General features: G+C 44.1%; 1 protein-coding gene across 3 annotated transcripts in view; it reads right to left on the bottom strand.

The window, feature by feature from the left end:
- Positions 1 to 14,439, bottom strand: part of SLC7A14 (solute carrier family 7 member 14) — a 111,686-nt gene that overhangs the window by 50,735 nt on the left and 46,512 nt on the right. For all 3 annotated transcript variants that reach the window (XM_019440558.2, XM_019440559.2, XM_019440557.2), the window contains one exon: positions 3,434 to 3,890. In XM_019440558.2, coding sequence (XP_019296103.1) covers positions 3,434 to 3,737 — 304 coding nt within the window. In that variant the 5' untranslated portion in view covers positions 3,738 to 3,890. The remainder of the gene's footprint in view (positions 1 to 3,433; positions 3,891 to 14,439) is intronic.

Here is a 14,439-nt window from a genome sequence, read left to right as displayed (position 1 = left end):
AGTTAAACCTACACCTAACACACAATCTAGCACTTCCATCCCTAGGTATTTACTCAAGAGAACTGACAACCTGTGTTCACACGAAAACCTGTACACAAATGTTTATAATGGCTTTGTTTATAACGGCCCCAGACTGGAAACCACCCAATTCCACGTTCAACTAGTAAATGGATAAATAAACTGTAGTATGTCCATACAATGGGATACTACTCAAAAATAAAATGGAATGACCCACTGATACATACAATATGAATAAGCCTCCAATGTATCATACTAAGTGACAGAAAACAAACTCAAAATGTTACGTACTGAGTGTTTCTGTTTATAGGACATCTTGGAAAAGGCAAAAGCATAGGGACAGAAAACAGATTAGTGGTTGCCAGGGGTTGGGGGTGGATGTGAGGAGCGTTGCAAAGAGATAACATGAAGGAATTATTTGGGGATGATGGGATGCTTCTGTATCTTGATTATATGGAGGTTACACAATGATATGTGTTGGTGAAACTCACAGAGTTGTATATTTAAAAAGGTAGATTTTACTGCATGTAATTATAACCTTTCTCTGCCAAACCACGATTTGAAAAAATAAGCTCCCCAGGTGATTTAAATTCATAGTCCGTGCTGAAAACTATTGCTGGTATAATAAATTTGAACCTAGGTTCTGTTATTGAAATTTCAGCTTTCTCCTATGTGAAAGTAATAAAACCCACCTTGAAGGGGTATGCTGCCTCTTAAATGTGTTAACGTATGGCAAACTCTGAACACAGGGCTTGGCACACGATGATAAGAATGACGTGTCGAGGGCCGTGTACCAGGCACTGTGGCTGGTGCTCACTGGCGTCACGAATCATCACAGGAACTCTGCGAAGGCGGTGGCATGATGGCCGTTTTCAAAGCGGAGAAACTGAGGCTCAGAGAAGTGATGGAACTGGCTCAAGGTCTCACAGCCAGTTAGCGGCGGAGCCAGGTCTAATTTTAACATCACTGATCGCTGTACCACTTCCAAAATCTCCGCTTCAAACATCCCGCTCTTTGGCTACACGTCTATCCTTCTCGCGCACTTTCTCAGTGTTTGCAATGGTGTACCCCTCAGAGTTGAGCCAGGTTTTGGTTAAGGTCAGAAGGAGGAAGGAGCAGGTGTTAAAAAGTCTGAAGGTAGAGGGGAGCTTGATTATCATGAGGCAGAAAGTGGTGGCAAGTTTGGTCAAGGGAGACGCGACACCAGGATGATGACACAGGAGTGGAAAGAAGGCAGCAGGGGGGGACTTTCTTTAGTTTAGTGACAAAGAATCACAGAATGAGATGCCTGGTTGAAGACTTCTGTTATAAAAATGCTAATTTTGGCACAAGTTATTTGGGCCCGGGATCTAGCTGGGGCCTGTAGGAGAATTCTGGCTGGCCTCAGTCACAGAGTGTAAAGAAGTGTTGTGGATGCAGCCACATGTGGAGCGGGGGGGCGGGGGGGGGGGTGTCTCTCCTTGGGGGAGAGACAGAGTTTTCTTTTGGTGCCTGGTGCAGTGGTGAAGGTACCAGTTACTGGGCAGTTCCAGGGCTTTCAGTGGACCGGGTCGGTGGTGAAACAACCAACCAAAACAAACAAACTCTACCTGGAGCCTTTGCCAATTTTTGTGGTGCAAATACTCCTGCTGTAGCCAATTCCAAGTTAACAACATAACCTTGCGGAAATGCAAAGGTGGGGAGAGGTGTGCACAATTAGGGATCTTGGCAGCCGGGGCAAGCTAGCTCCAGCACAGTGCTGGCCGGGTCTCCTCCACAGGAGCAGCAGAAAAGTCTGGGTTATATAGCATCATGGGCACCTTGGCAGGGGGGCAGTTTCCCAGAATGCAACTGAACCTTGTGCTGGTTTCTAAATGTAATGTAGCACTGTGAAGGATAAGATGTGGGTGATTTGCTTGCAGCAATCATTGTGGTTTGGGGATGGGGTCATAAAAGGACGGGTCAAGAGGAGAAAGGGCAGTATGCATTAAGTAGGCGGGACTCTTAGCCACCTGCCCTGTGCCTTCGATGGGAGCCCTGTTTATATGTCTGCCTTTTATCCCACTATCACTATTTTGGTCTGTATGCAAACACTTCTAGGTCTCTAGATTTATGGTGAATAAAAATCTGGCACCTTCCTCCAAATAATTTCTTTGCCAAATAAGTTTGAAAATGAACACAATGAGGTTAATAGCATTTGAGGTATCCACAAAATTCATCCGTGGGAATGATTTATTTTCATCTCTAAGAAAAAAAGTTCTCTTTTCTGAAGGAAATTATTAGGCTATTCATGCATATTAGAGAATAACTTCAGGAAAAGGGATAGTTGTAACACCAACAGGAAAGTAAGCCATGATGGGAGATAAATAAAATCAGTCTGGAAACATTTCTGCCATTAAGTTAAAAAGATATCAAATATAAACCAGCGCACTTTCTGGTTGTGTGTTCCTGGTCCATGCACACACCGTGGATGGGGGCTGTTCAGTCTGGATATACAATATGAATGTAGAACTTTTCTTGTGATGATGTGCATTTGTACACAGAAATCCTTATATACCCCAGCATTCTTGCTTCTGAAGCTTTGGAAGAGACCATGCATTCCCTGCCAGGATGTGAGTTGACCCACCTGATTCACCACCAAAACCCCAGCAAAGCCTCGGGCTTGCACAATATTATGATCAGGAAGCAGGAAGTGTTGTTTCCTTCTTTTTCAAGTTACATGTTTACCCATTCCTGGCAAGATACTGTGGACCATAGCTCAAGAGACAAGGAGGGAAGAGGGAAAGGAAAATAGAAGAGCCATTTCACAAATTATCAATACGTAAGTCGTGGCACCTTATTTAAAAAAAAATGAGTTCTATGATTCTTTCTCAAGGAAAGAGATAATGCTCGTTGAACCACCTCTGTAGAATACAATCTGTTGAAGTGCTTGTGGCAGATGGTGCGTTGTGATTCTCACGATGGCTTTACATTTCCTAGCTTGCTTTCCTCCTGCTTGGGTGTCACAATGCCAGTTTTTGGCTCATCAAATCCCAATCACATCAGATTTAGTGACTTGTCATTTTGCTACTCTGCCTATCCTTTATGTATTATTTATAATCCTAGCTATATCCACATCTCCACCAAGGGATTGACCTATCCTCCATTGAAAGGGAGAGTTATAATAAAAACGGAGCCATTAGGACATGACAGGGAAAGAGAAATTGGGAGGAAGCAGGGCACCAGAATAATTAGTTGTATAGAAAAACCAAAGAAAAAGGAAGCTACTGTAATTGAGCCTTGAACTCCCTGGCAGTCCAGGCAAAAAAGGAGCCCAATGGCCTCTTTGGTGACACTTCTTACATCTCACCATTCAATATTCTAGAAGAGCGGGATGAGCGGTAAAAGACTGGCAAGTGCACTTTCCATAGGCCTTTCACTGTACTGAGGCACTTACCTGATAATATGGACGCAACAGCTGCAATGATGAAGGACACAATGACACCAGGTCCTGCCATTTCCTTGGCCACCAGACCAGACACCACGTACATCCCTGTGCCCACGCAGCTGCCAACGCCAAGTGAGATGAGGTCCATGGTGGTGAGCACCTTGGCTAGCTTGGTGCCATGGGTTGTGGTGGCCCCAGTTCCCTCCAGCATCGACTCCACTGGTTTGGTGCGCAGGATCCTGGAGTGCATGGCATACCAGGCCGCCCCCCACTGCACCCGCCGGGGGTCCAGGGAGGCAAGGAAGCCACTCATCCTGTGTGAGAGGGGTTACGGTGAAGGTCAACTGATGGAAGCGAGCTATGGAAGCCTTAGTGGATGCTTCTGGAACTCATCTAGTGAATGGGGATCTTCTTTTTAGGAAAGGTCCAGAGGGACCCAAAGCAGCCTTCTCCTGGGCATGAATGTCTGCAGGAAAAACACAAGAAAGAGAAGATGAGACCAAGCAGGAACAAATTTTCATTTGGAGGCATGGTTGGAGGTCAGTATACTGAACTGGTCAAACTGGTCTATCTTGTGTTCTCATAATGCAGAAGGGGTGCATTTCCCCCTTTGTGTCTCCTCCAGTCCTAAATAACAATCTGTTATTTGCACTGTGTCCCCAAGTCATTCTGAAGAAGATGGTCTGAGTCAGGGCTCTGCTACTTATTGCTGTAGGACCGTGGATAAGTTATCTCATTTCTCTGTGCTTCAGTTTCACCTGTATCATGGGGATAATAGAGCCTCCTGCCTAGTGTTGATGTGAAGATTAGATTAGCATCTAAACAGAGCATAAGATAATACCTGCCACATGGAAAATGCCCACTTGTCCAAATTCTTAAGTGCTTCTTACCTGACTCTGCCAAGGCGTGGTCTGTGATTTGGGGCATATTCTTTGGGGACACAATATCTTCTTTTTTTTTTTTTAAATATGAAGATGTAAAATTAGATTTTTGACTCTTAAGAGAGACAGTCCCACCCATGGAGTTCTTTTGGAACTTTGTTCTCAAATGAAATGAGAAGGTTTTGAGCAATTGTTTTGCTCTCAGAGATTGAGAAACGGGGAGGTGTTCCTTGCATTTGGTGGGTGAGCCCCAGAGATGCTAACTGGGTGGGATGGTGTCATCCAATTTTCAGTGATCGCACAGACATTCCTGTAGGTGAAAATTCTGGTTATGATGATCTAAACCTAAAACCTAGTTTTAAAAAATGTTTTATTTATTTTTTGAGAGTGCAAGCGGGGGAGGGGCAGAGAGCGGGGGACAGATGATTGAAGCAGACTCTGCACTGACCTGAGCGTGAGCGCGATGTGGGGCCAGAACTCAAGAAGCGGGCGATCGTGACCTGAGCTGAAGTCAGACGCTCAACTGACTGAGGCATCCAGGTGCCCCAAACTTAATTCTCTTTTATATATATAAACATGTGGGGGTTTTCAGGGATGGTTTTAAAATACAAGTACGTTGACTTTTCCAGGAATGCAACTATAGAGTAAATTGAAGGATGATTGTAAATTCTTTAGTTTGGAACCAAAAAGGAGTTCTTCACTGCTTCTGAAACTCAAGGCCACCTTCCAGCACCACCCATGGTACTGCATCTCACATGCACACCTACCATTTGGAATTGGCACACGGACAGTGATTCTCAATATAGTGAGAGCATCTGACAGCCCCATGTGTGCTTGCTGGAGTGTTTACATACTGAAATATGTTATATATAGGCAGGTTTTTCATGCATTTTGCTTCAGGATATTAAAGAGAGGTATAATAAATCTTCAATACAGAAAAGAGGCGCTGGGCCTGATAGAACTGGGGACTACTATATTAGACCGTTTCCAAAGTTTTGACAAAGTGGAGAATATCAAGATGATAAGAAACTACGAAGCCAGGAGCTTTTTATAATTCTATAAAGAACTTCTAGAGTACATGTGAACATTGCTTCCAAGAACTGTGCTGACAAGCCTAGGACATTTACATTTATGAGAAGTACCAGCCCATGTAATCTACCAGTATGATTAATACTGCTTAGCACTTAATGTAACACTTGTCTGCTTCTAAAGGCTTTGCAAACACAACCTTAATTAGAAGAATTGGGGGAAATGTGGCAGTTTGGTTCACAGGGGTTGGGTGATGATAGATCTAATGGTTTAATTTCCTCCTAGATTTGACAATGTTGCTTCATGCTGTGTTTTAATTCTTGATCATATCTTAAATATCACTATAGTTGGAGAGTGACATTGTATACGGCAGAGTCATTTCAGAGCCTGAAGTGTCAGCGGTTTTTTTTTTTTTTTTAAAGATTTCCAGATTCGTGAGAAAACATGTCACATATATCCCAGCAAGACTGCAAGGACAATTGCTTCACTTGAGCTCTTGTGGGAACTTAATGTACATATCTATTTAATTTCAACTCAGCATGTACCAAGCATCTGTTATGTGCCATGCATGGTCTTAGGCTTGGGGGTGCAAAGACATGGTTCCTGCTCCCATGGACCTTTAAGTCTAGCATGGGAGGAGGTGAACACCCAAATCACAATGCAAGGAATAAGCTTTGTTTTTCTTCTTATCTGAAAAGCCTATCTTTTATTGTTTTTCTTATTATTCTATTGCAGAAAAATTGGACAACACAAACAGTAATGTTCAGTGAAGAAAGAATATAATACAACATACAGGATGACAAATAAAACCAGGTCATTCCAGGGAGGGAAGAGGAATAGATATGCTGTGTGCTGAACTGTGTTCCCCCAAATTTGTATGTTGAAGTCTTAACCCCCAGTGTCTCAGAATGTGCCCTTATTTGGAAATAGTTGTTATAGATGTGGTCAGTTAAGATGAGGTCATCTGGAATAGGGTGGGCACTTAATCTACTATGACTGGTGTCCTTGTAGGAAGAGGAAATTTGGACACAGAGAGAATGAGGTGTGAAGATGAAAGCAGAGGTCAGAGCGATGCATCTAAAAAAAGCGAAGAAACACCAAGGATTTGCTGGCAAACCACAAGAAGCTGGGAGAAAGCCACGGAATGTGCATCTTCCTCAAGGAAGGAACCAACCTTGCTGCACCTTTATCGCAGACTTCCAGCCTCCAGAACTGGGAGTCAATATGTTTCTATTTTCAAGACACCTAGTTTGGGGGTGCCTGGGTGGCTCAGTTGGTTAAGCGTCCCACTGTGGCTCAGGTCACGATCTTGTGATTTGTGAGTTGGAGCCCCGTGTTGGGCTCTGTGGTGACAGTGTGAAGCCTGGAGCCTGCGTCAGATTCCGTTTCTCTCTCTCTCTCTCTCTTTCTGCCCCTCCCCTGCTCATGTTCCGTCTGTCTGTCTGTCTCTCTCTCTCTCAAAAATAAATAAACAATAGACACCTCATTTGTGGTGCTTTGTTATATAGCAGCTCAGCAAACTAACATGGGTCATGAAGGATATGAAATGGGCTGCCGAAGGGGTGACAGAGGGTCTGTGCAGCCATGACATTGGTTCCTGGTTCCTGAGTGACGACGGGGAACCAGTCGGGCCAGGTGTCAGCGCTCCCAGGGGGAGAGCAGTTGTGGCTCATTCCTGGGATGAAGTCTGGGACAGGGTGAGGAGGATTCTAGTGCCCTGTTAGACCGTGTGCCAGCTAATTTAATCCTCACAACAAATCTGCCTTTGGAGAGGAGGTCGGGAGAGGTCCAGTAACTTCTCCAGAGTGGAGGAGCCCATGGCACTGCACTTGGCCCTGTGGTGCTTGCTTGCAGAGTTCATGTCCTTACTCCCCTTCCTCCTGCCTGAGGTGGGCAGGATCAGCCTGCACAGGGCTTGCAAGCCAAAAGAGGGCTGGGGTTTGCGGTAAGCACAGTGAGAAGTCACCAGAGGGTTTTATTCAGGTGAGTGATATGATAATATTTATGTTTTTATTTTTTTTAATGTTTTATTTATTTTTGAGAGAGAGACAGCGTGCGAGCAGGTGAGGGGGCAGAGAGAGAGGGGGACACAGACTCCAAAGCAAGCTCCCGGCTCTGAGCTGTCAGCACAGAGTCCCACATGGGGCTCGAACTCATGAACTGCCAGATCGTGACCTGAGCTGAAGTTGGACGCTTAACTGACTGAGCCACCCGGGAACCCCGATACTTATGTTTTTAAAAGCTCATTATAGCTGCTGTGCAGTTAACTGAACAATCACATCCTGATAAGTTAGCTTCAGGATGGAGTAAAAAGGTGCGGGAGGTGTGGCCCTGCTGCTGAGGAGACAGACAAGCAGAGAACCATCACCAGTGCAGTTCCACAGCAGCCTGTGTCAGGACCTGTGCACGAGGACAGGGGACACGGAGGTGTGGGGACAAACTGTCAGGAAGGCCAGGGAGAGCCTCCTAGGTCACTCGTGTTAGAAATGAGGAGAGTGGCCCCATGGCAGGGAAGGCCAGTGATAAATGCAGGTGGCCTTAATTTCGGCTTTTTGAGGGATGGTAAAAGGGTTTTCTGATCTCCTGATCCCTTTGCAGTGGTTCTCCATCTTGGCTGCATGCTGGAATTGTCCAAGGTTCTTCCAGAAACACTGCTGCCTGGCTTCTACCCCAGAAATTCCAGTTTAATCGGTCTGAGGTGTGGCCTAGGTATAGGGATTCTTTAAGGCTCCCCAGGTCGTTCTAGCAAGGCACAGTCAGGTCCACTGCCCTATGGCACCAGGGAAGACTAAAGCTTTAGGTGTGGAAAACCAGATAGTTCCTGTGATGATTAAGTTTGTGTCAACTTGACTGGGCAAAGGGATGCCCAGATAGCTGGTGAAACATGATTTCTGGCTGTGTCCGTGAGGGTGTTTCTGGAAGAGATTAGCATTTGAATCTGTAGACTGAGTGAAGAAGATCCTCTCTCCTGGTGTGGGTGGGCATCTTCTGATCCGTTGAGGGCCAGAATAGAACAGAGAGGCAGAGGAAGGGCAAATTCACAGTCTTTGCTGGAGCTGACATCCATCTTCTGTTCTTGGACATTGGTGCTCCTGGTTCTTGAGCTTCTGGATGCAGACTGGGCTCTCTACCACTGGCCCCTCCACCTTGATTCTCAGGCCTTCAGACTCGGACTGAATCATACCACTGGCCGTTCTGGGTCTCCAGCTTGAAGATAGCAGGTTCTGGGTCTTCTTGGCCTCCGTAACATGGGACCCAATTCCCATCATAAATCCCCTCGTATGTATCTGTATATGCCCTCTTGGTTCTGTCTCTCTGGAGGACCATGAAATACATTGTCATTTCCCACATGGGGCCACAGGTCTGACAGGTACTTTCTATTTCTCTTTTTGGGCAGGAAGCTGGGCTTTTTGGCATCTGTCTTCTGCAAGCAGTGACTACGGATGCTGTGCGGTCTAGAGACACCCTCTGGGACACTAGTTCTGATCAACCTTCCTCAGAAACTGTCACAAGGACACAGAGAAATAACCAGGCTTGTTAGGGAGATGAGGGCTTTTATTTGATAGATAATTAGAAGCGTGGTGAAAACATAGAGAACAAACTGGAACAAAGGTTGAGGGTGGTGAGCATTCCTTCCTGGCTCTATTCCCTCTGCGTAATTCCTCTGAGTGTTTGCTTTGTTGATGCAAACAGGAACTTGGGGGCATTTTCTTTCTTGGTTGGAAATTTACTGGAGAGAACAAAATGTACGAGAAAACATGCTTCGAAGTGACTATTGACAATATCCATATTCATTACCCTTAGATTATGTTAATCAAAGATAGTTTTGGAAGCTCATTGCTGTTGTCTTTCCAAGATGAGCAATAAATGTGTGTTGTGCTTTCTCTAGCACTTTAATTCAAGTTTCTCAAAATACTTCACAGCTATAACTAAGAAAGGCTTACAGGGCCTCTGGGAGGAGAGAGTCCTCATTGTGGTGTTTGCCAGCGTGGCTGAGGGTTCAGTGGACTCCAAGAATAATGATGGTAAAAGCAGGTTTGTGTCAGGATGAAAACAATCATGGCTCAGAAGTTCACTGAAGAGGTAGGATTATCGAATTAGGTTGGAGCTTGCCTTCGGAGGTGAGGAGAGGAAGGAAATGAAGACTAACAAAACAGTAAACGGCCAAAAATCATTCTAGCTTGATTTTGCAAAAACACCGAGGGATTACAACAATCCCTCCCTCGCGTCCCCTAGAAACAGTTGTCCAGCCTTTGCTCGAACATCTGGAGCAGTGGGAAACATGGGCTGATCGAAGCAGCCCCTTCATGGAGTTGGACAGTTGTGACTGCTATAGAATTCTTCTAATCAATGTCCCCTGGCAAAATGAGGTTTCAGTTAGAGTAAAAGGTGCCTGGTTTGATGAACCCTACCTGGTGACTTCAGGATCTCGAGGAGCCTTCTGAGGCCCTCCCCTGTCCCATATCGTGGGGTCCTGCACTAACCCTCCTCCTCACCAGTCTGCTGTTTCTCCTCCTCTGGGCTGAGCTTCTGGTGCCTGGTTAAGAACATAATTCAGGGGGCACCCGGGTGGCTCAGTAAGTTGAGCATCTGACTTTTGATTTTGGCTTAGGTCATGATCTCAGGGTTATGGGATTGAGCCCTGCATGGGACTTTGAGCTGAGCATGGAGGCTGCTTAAGATTCTTTCACTCTCTCTCTCCCTCTGCTCCTCTCCTCTGCTCACATGCTCTCTCTCTTAAAAATAAAATAAAATAAAATAAAATAAAATAAAATAGAACATAATTCAGTAGTAGAGTTCTCTGGGTTCAAATTCTGGCTCTGCCCTTACTAGCTAAGTGACCTTGAATGAAGCCTTTCTGTGCTTCAGTTTTGCCATCTATAAAATGGGATCATAACGGTACCTAGCTCACAGGGTTGTGGTGAGGGGCAAAGGAGTTAATATGTGTGAAGCTTTTAGCACAGTGCCTGGCACACTGTGGGTGCCATGGGAGCACTAGCTCGCATCACCCTGCTCCCTGACCAGGTCTTTTTGTCCCCTATTGCTGACACCCCTTCTCACTGCCTCCACCTCCCTAGGCAGTTCTCAGAAGACCCTTGGCCTGCTGCCCAGTCCTCACCCAGGGCTTTTCTCTGCTGAAACTTCCTTGGGTATCTTCTGGCTGCAGACTGTGCCCTGATATTTTTCCTCCAAGGGATTTGTTCTTCTCTTCTCGTGCTTCTCTTTCTCGTGCTTGCAGAGAATGGCTTCCTCCTTTCTTATGTTTCATTATCGAAATGGGCTTCTTAGCAGATTTGCTTGGGGCTCTGGGTGCTACTCATTCTTTTACGCCCTTGACTTTTCTCCCCAAGATGTACATACGCTGTGAGGGGCCTAGGACATGGTGGGTTCATTTACAGTCATCACCGTATCCCTGAAAACATGCTCCACTTCTGACCTCTATGCCTGTTGCTCATTGCGGTTCGCTCAGCCAGTCTCTGATGGCGGATTTTCTGCTGAGGTACTTGCTTCTGTTGCTCTTCTATTCTTTCCATGCTTGCCAGATACGGCTCTGCGTTTGCACCCTGACTGTGGATGGGCTTGCCTGTCAGTCACTGTAACTTGATTCTGGGTGGCAAGATACAGACGTGTCTGAGTCCCAGGGTCTGCCCCATTCTAAAAGAACATCCTAGTGAATGGAATTGAGATCTGTGTCCTGGTAATTTTCTCCTGTTATCCTCAGTTTTGCTCCCTGTATCTATGCAGATTAGGCTTAATCTCCTTACAGGAACAGGCTTCATGTTTTTGAAGGCAACTAACATAACTCTTGGAGTTTTATCTTCCCCAGACTGAACATCCTCAATTTCTTCAGTGAGCAGTAGTGTCTCACATAGTACAGCTTCTAGATCAATCACATTTTGATTTATACTTCTTGGGCAGGCTGCAGTTTATCATTGTTGACATTTTGGGACCATGACAAGGCAGTAAGGAAGATGTTTTTGATCAGTCTAGCTCTGTGTGTGTGTGTGTGTGTGTGTGTGTGTGTGTGTATGCACATGGGTGTCCTAAATCATGCAATACTGGTGCCTGACAAACTGACTCAGAGGTATCCTTGACTTCAAAACCAGGATTCCTGACTTTGAGACTGCTAATTTTCCCAGTTATATATTTTCTAAATGTTTGATTGATGGAACCCACTTTAAGTATTTTTGATCACTTCCCATATTACTTAACAATGTGCTACCCCATTTACATTACATGCAGAAACTCAGGCACAGCTGGCTTTGTTTTGCTTGGAACGCTTTTAAAGGAGAGTTTGGATCTCTGACAATTGAGTAGCTAAGCAAAAGAGGTTGTTCCAATTCAGCTTGTTGTTTCTTTTTCTGTTTCTAAAATGTTATTGAGTGCATTAATCAGCTTTTGCTGCAGTAACAAACAATATCAAATTTCAATATGTTACAACAATGACATTTATCTCTTGCTATGACTCTACTCCAGGCTGTGCATTGGCTTCAGGTTTTCTCCCCAGGGTGGACTGTGAGTCCCCACATGTCTTCTCATTCTGAGAGTCAGGCTAAGGAACAATCCCTACCTGACATATGCTGTTCTCTTGTGGCACAGGCTAAGAACAGGCAACTGGTGGAAACATGCAATGCCTCTTCTGCTTCTGGTTGGGACTGGAATTCAACAGGTTTCCGTTGATTAAGGTGAAGCAAATGGCCAAGCTCAAAGTTAGAGGGGTAGGATGTATATTTCTTTCATTGAAGACAGGTAAGTATGCATGAGGTTGCATACTTCTCTTATGAAGGAGGATATGAAAAGCTGTGACAATCATGTAACTTATCTTACGGAACCCCTTCTATGTACTAGGCAAAACAATTGTATTACGATTTTTTTTTGAGGCTGCTTTTCCGGAATAGGCAGAAGTCTGGGCATCTGATATATAAACTTAAAAAGACTCTGATAGTCATTCCTGTACTTGCACGATTAATGCTGTAGAGGTATGAATATTCATTTCCTTTGAATACCAGTATGAATCCAAAATTCATCTGCTTCTGACACCAAGCACAACAAAACAATGAGAACTCATTCTAACCTTATTTGCTAGAAATAAACAAATACATATATGAGTGGATATACACACATACATATGTGTGTTAAAAAATATATATGTATACGTATATATATATTTAACCTTATGAGAATATTTGATCTTTGCCTGGTCTGGGACAACATTTCTGTTTAAAAACGTTTCCCATTCTGCTTCCCTATTTGTCAACCCTTCAGGGTTGAGAATATTATCTGTGTATGTATTTGGCAGCAACTGTTGTGAAAATAGTCTCAAGGGAATGCCTGGCATCTACTAAGCAGGAGAATTGAGGAGAAGCTTGTTCAGAGATCTGATTATTCAGCACTGAGATACCACGTTTCTCCTCCAACAACCCAGTCAGGGAGGATATCACAGCCTGATGTCACCCTTCTACTCTTTCCTCTAGGAAAGAGTAGGTCCAGGGTCTCAGGTCTCTGTGCAGTGTCTTGTGTTATTCATTGTGCATATGGCAACATGAGCAAAACCAGAGGAAATGAAAAACTCTGTACTAACCAGATTTTCTTGGGGGAACACTTCTTTCAGAAGGGAAAAATTACACAAGAAAATTAGTTCATTTTCCCATGCCAGTAGAAAAGATTTAAGAAATTGCATTAAATTAATCATTGCTAAAAGTATTTAATGAGTTTCTACTATGTGCTGAACTGAACGGTAGCTGTTGTGGCCATAAATTACTACAAGACGCAGAATATCAGGAACTGGGGTCCCAGGATCCGTCTTTAAAGTCAGCAGCATGGCGTCTTCTCTCCTCTCTGTCCTCCAGACTCCCTCTTGTAAGGACTCCTGTGATTGCATCAGCCCATTGATTTAATCCAGGATTAATATCCCCATCTCAAGACCCTTAATTTAATCACCCACAAGTTTCCCCTTTATCATGTAAAGGAACTTAGTGACAGGTTTTAGAGATTAGGTTGTGGGCATCTTTGAAGGAGTTATTCTTCAGCCTGAATGCCTTTTCATACTCTTTAAGGACATATCTCTTCATAGTCCTACACTCTATGGCAAACTTCCACCTCTCTCTTTTTCTGGAAACACTTGGCTCAGCTTTTCTTCATACCCTCTCTCCAAAGTTCGGTCCCTAATTACAACAAAAACTTAACCGAAACTACATTTGCCCATTGTTCTGAAAGAATACCCTTAGCAGAGTAATTCATTCAGCTACTTTCAGATAGATGGATCCCGGGCCTGAGCACTGGAATGACTTATCCAAGGCCACACTCAAGGTAATGGGATAATATGGGTCTCCTTTCCTCCACCCTGGGGCCCTCCCTACTGCTCCATATTTAAGAAAGTGAATGGAGCTGCCTCAATTTTCTTTGAATGATATCACTCTCATGTCAGGCTTGGGATGATCCCCAAAGGAAAAAAAAGCATTTGTGGTAATGTCCTATGTGGTAATGTTCCTTTAAAATATATTTTTCTTGGTTGTGGGGGAGAGGGGAAAATGGGTGATGGGCATTAAGGAGGGCACTTCTTGGGATGAGCACTGGGCATTGTATGTAGGTGATGAATCATGGGAATCTCCCCCTGAAACCGAGAATGCACGGTGTATGCTATATGTTAGCTAACTTGACAATAAATATTAAGAAAATAAAAATAAAAAATTGAAAAAAATAATAAAAAATAATAATAAAATAAAATGGAAAAAAACAGGAATGAATACTAGGGATAAGTAGGGAAAATATGTAATTGTAATACATAGTGAGCACTAGTGGTTCATATTATTTCATCTGACATTATCTAAAATATGAGAACCAGTGCCCTCCCTAAATTATTGTATTGACTGGGTTGATGGGTTTCAATATGTTCTTTAAATGTACTTAACAACCTACAATGAACTTAGATATGGCCAAAAAGAAAAGCTCTTTCTTAGGAGCTAAGGGAATGGACAAAGGTGTTTGATGTATCTCAAAACTCTTCCTGGTGACTTGGCCTCAGTGGGCATTTCGTCATGCCAGTTTGGAGAAGCACGGCTCTTGTAGGAGTCTTCCAAATGCTATTATTCACATGATTAACCA

The sequence above is a fragment of the Panthera pardus genome, unplaced genomic scaffold (assembly GCF_024362965.1).
Source record: "Panthera pardus isolate Hobbes unplaced genomic scaffold, ASM2436296v1 HiC_scaffold_16, whole genome shotgun sequence".
NCBI lineage: Eukaryota > Metazoa > Chordata > Mammalia > Carnivora > Felidae > Panthera > Panthera pardus.
This window is presented reverse-complemented; position numbering and strand designations above follow the sequence as displayed.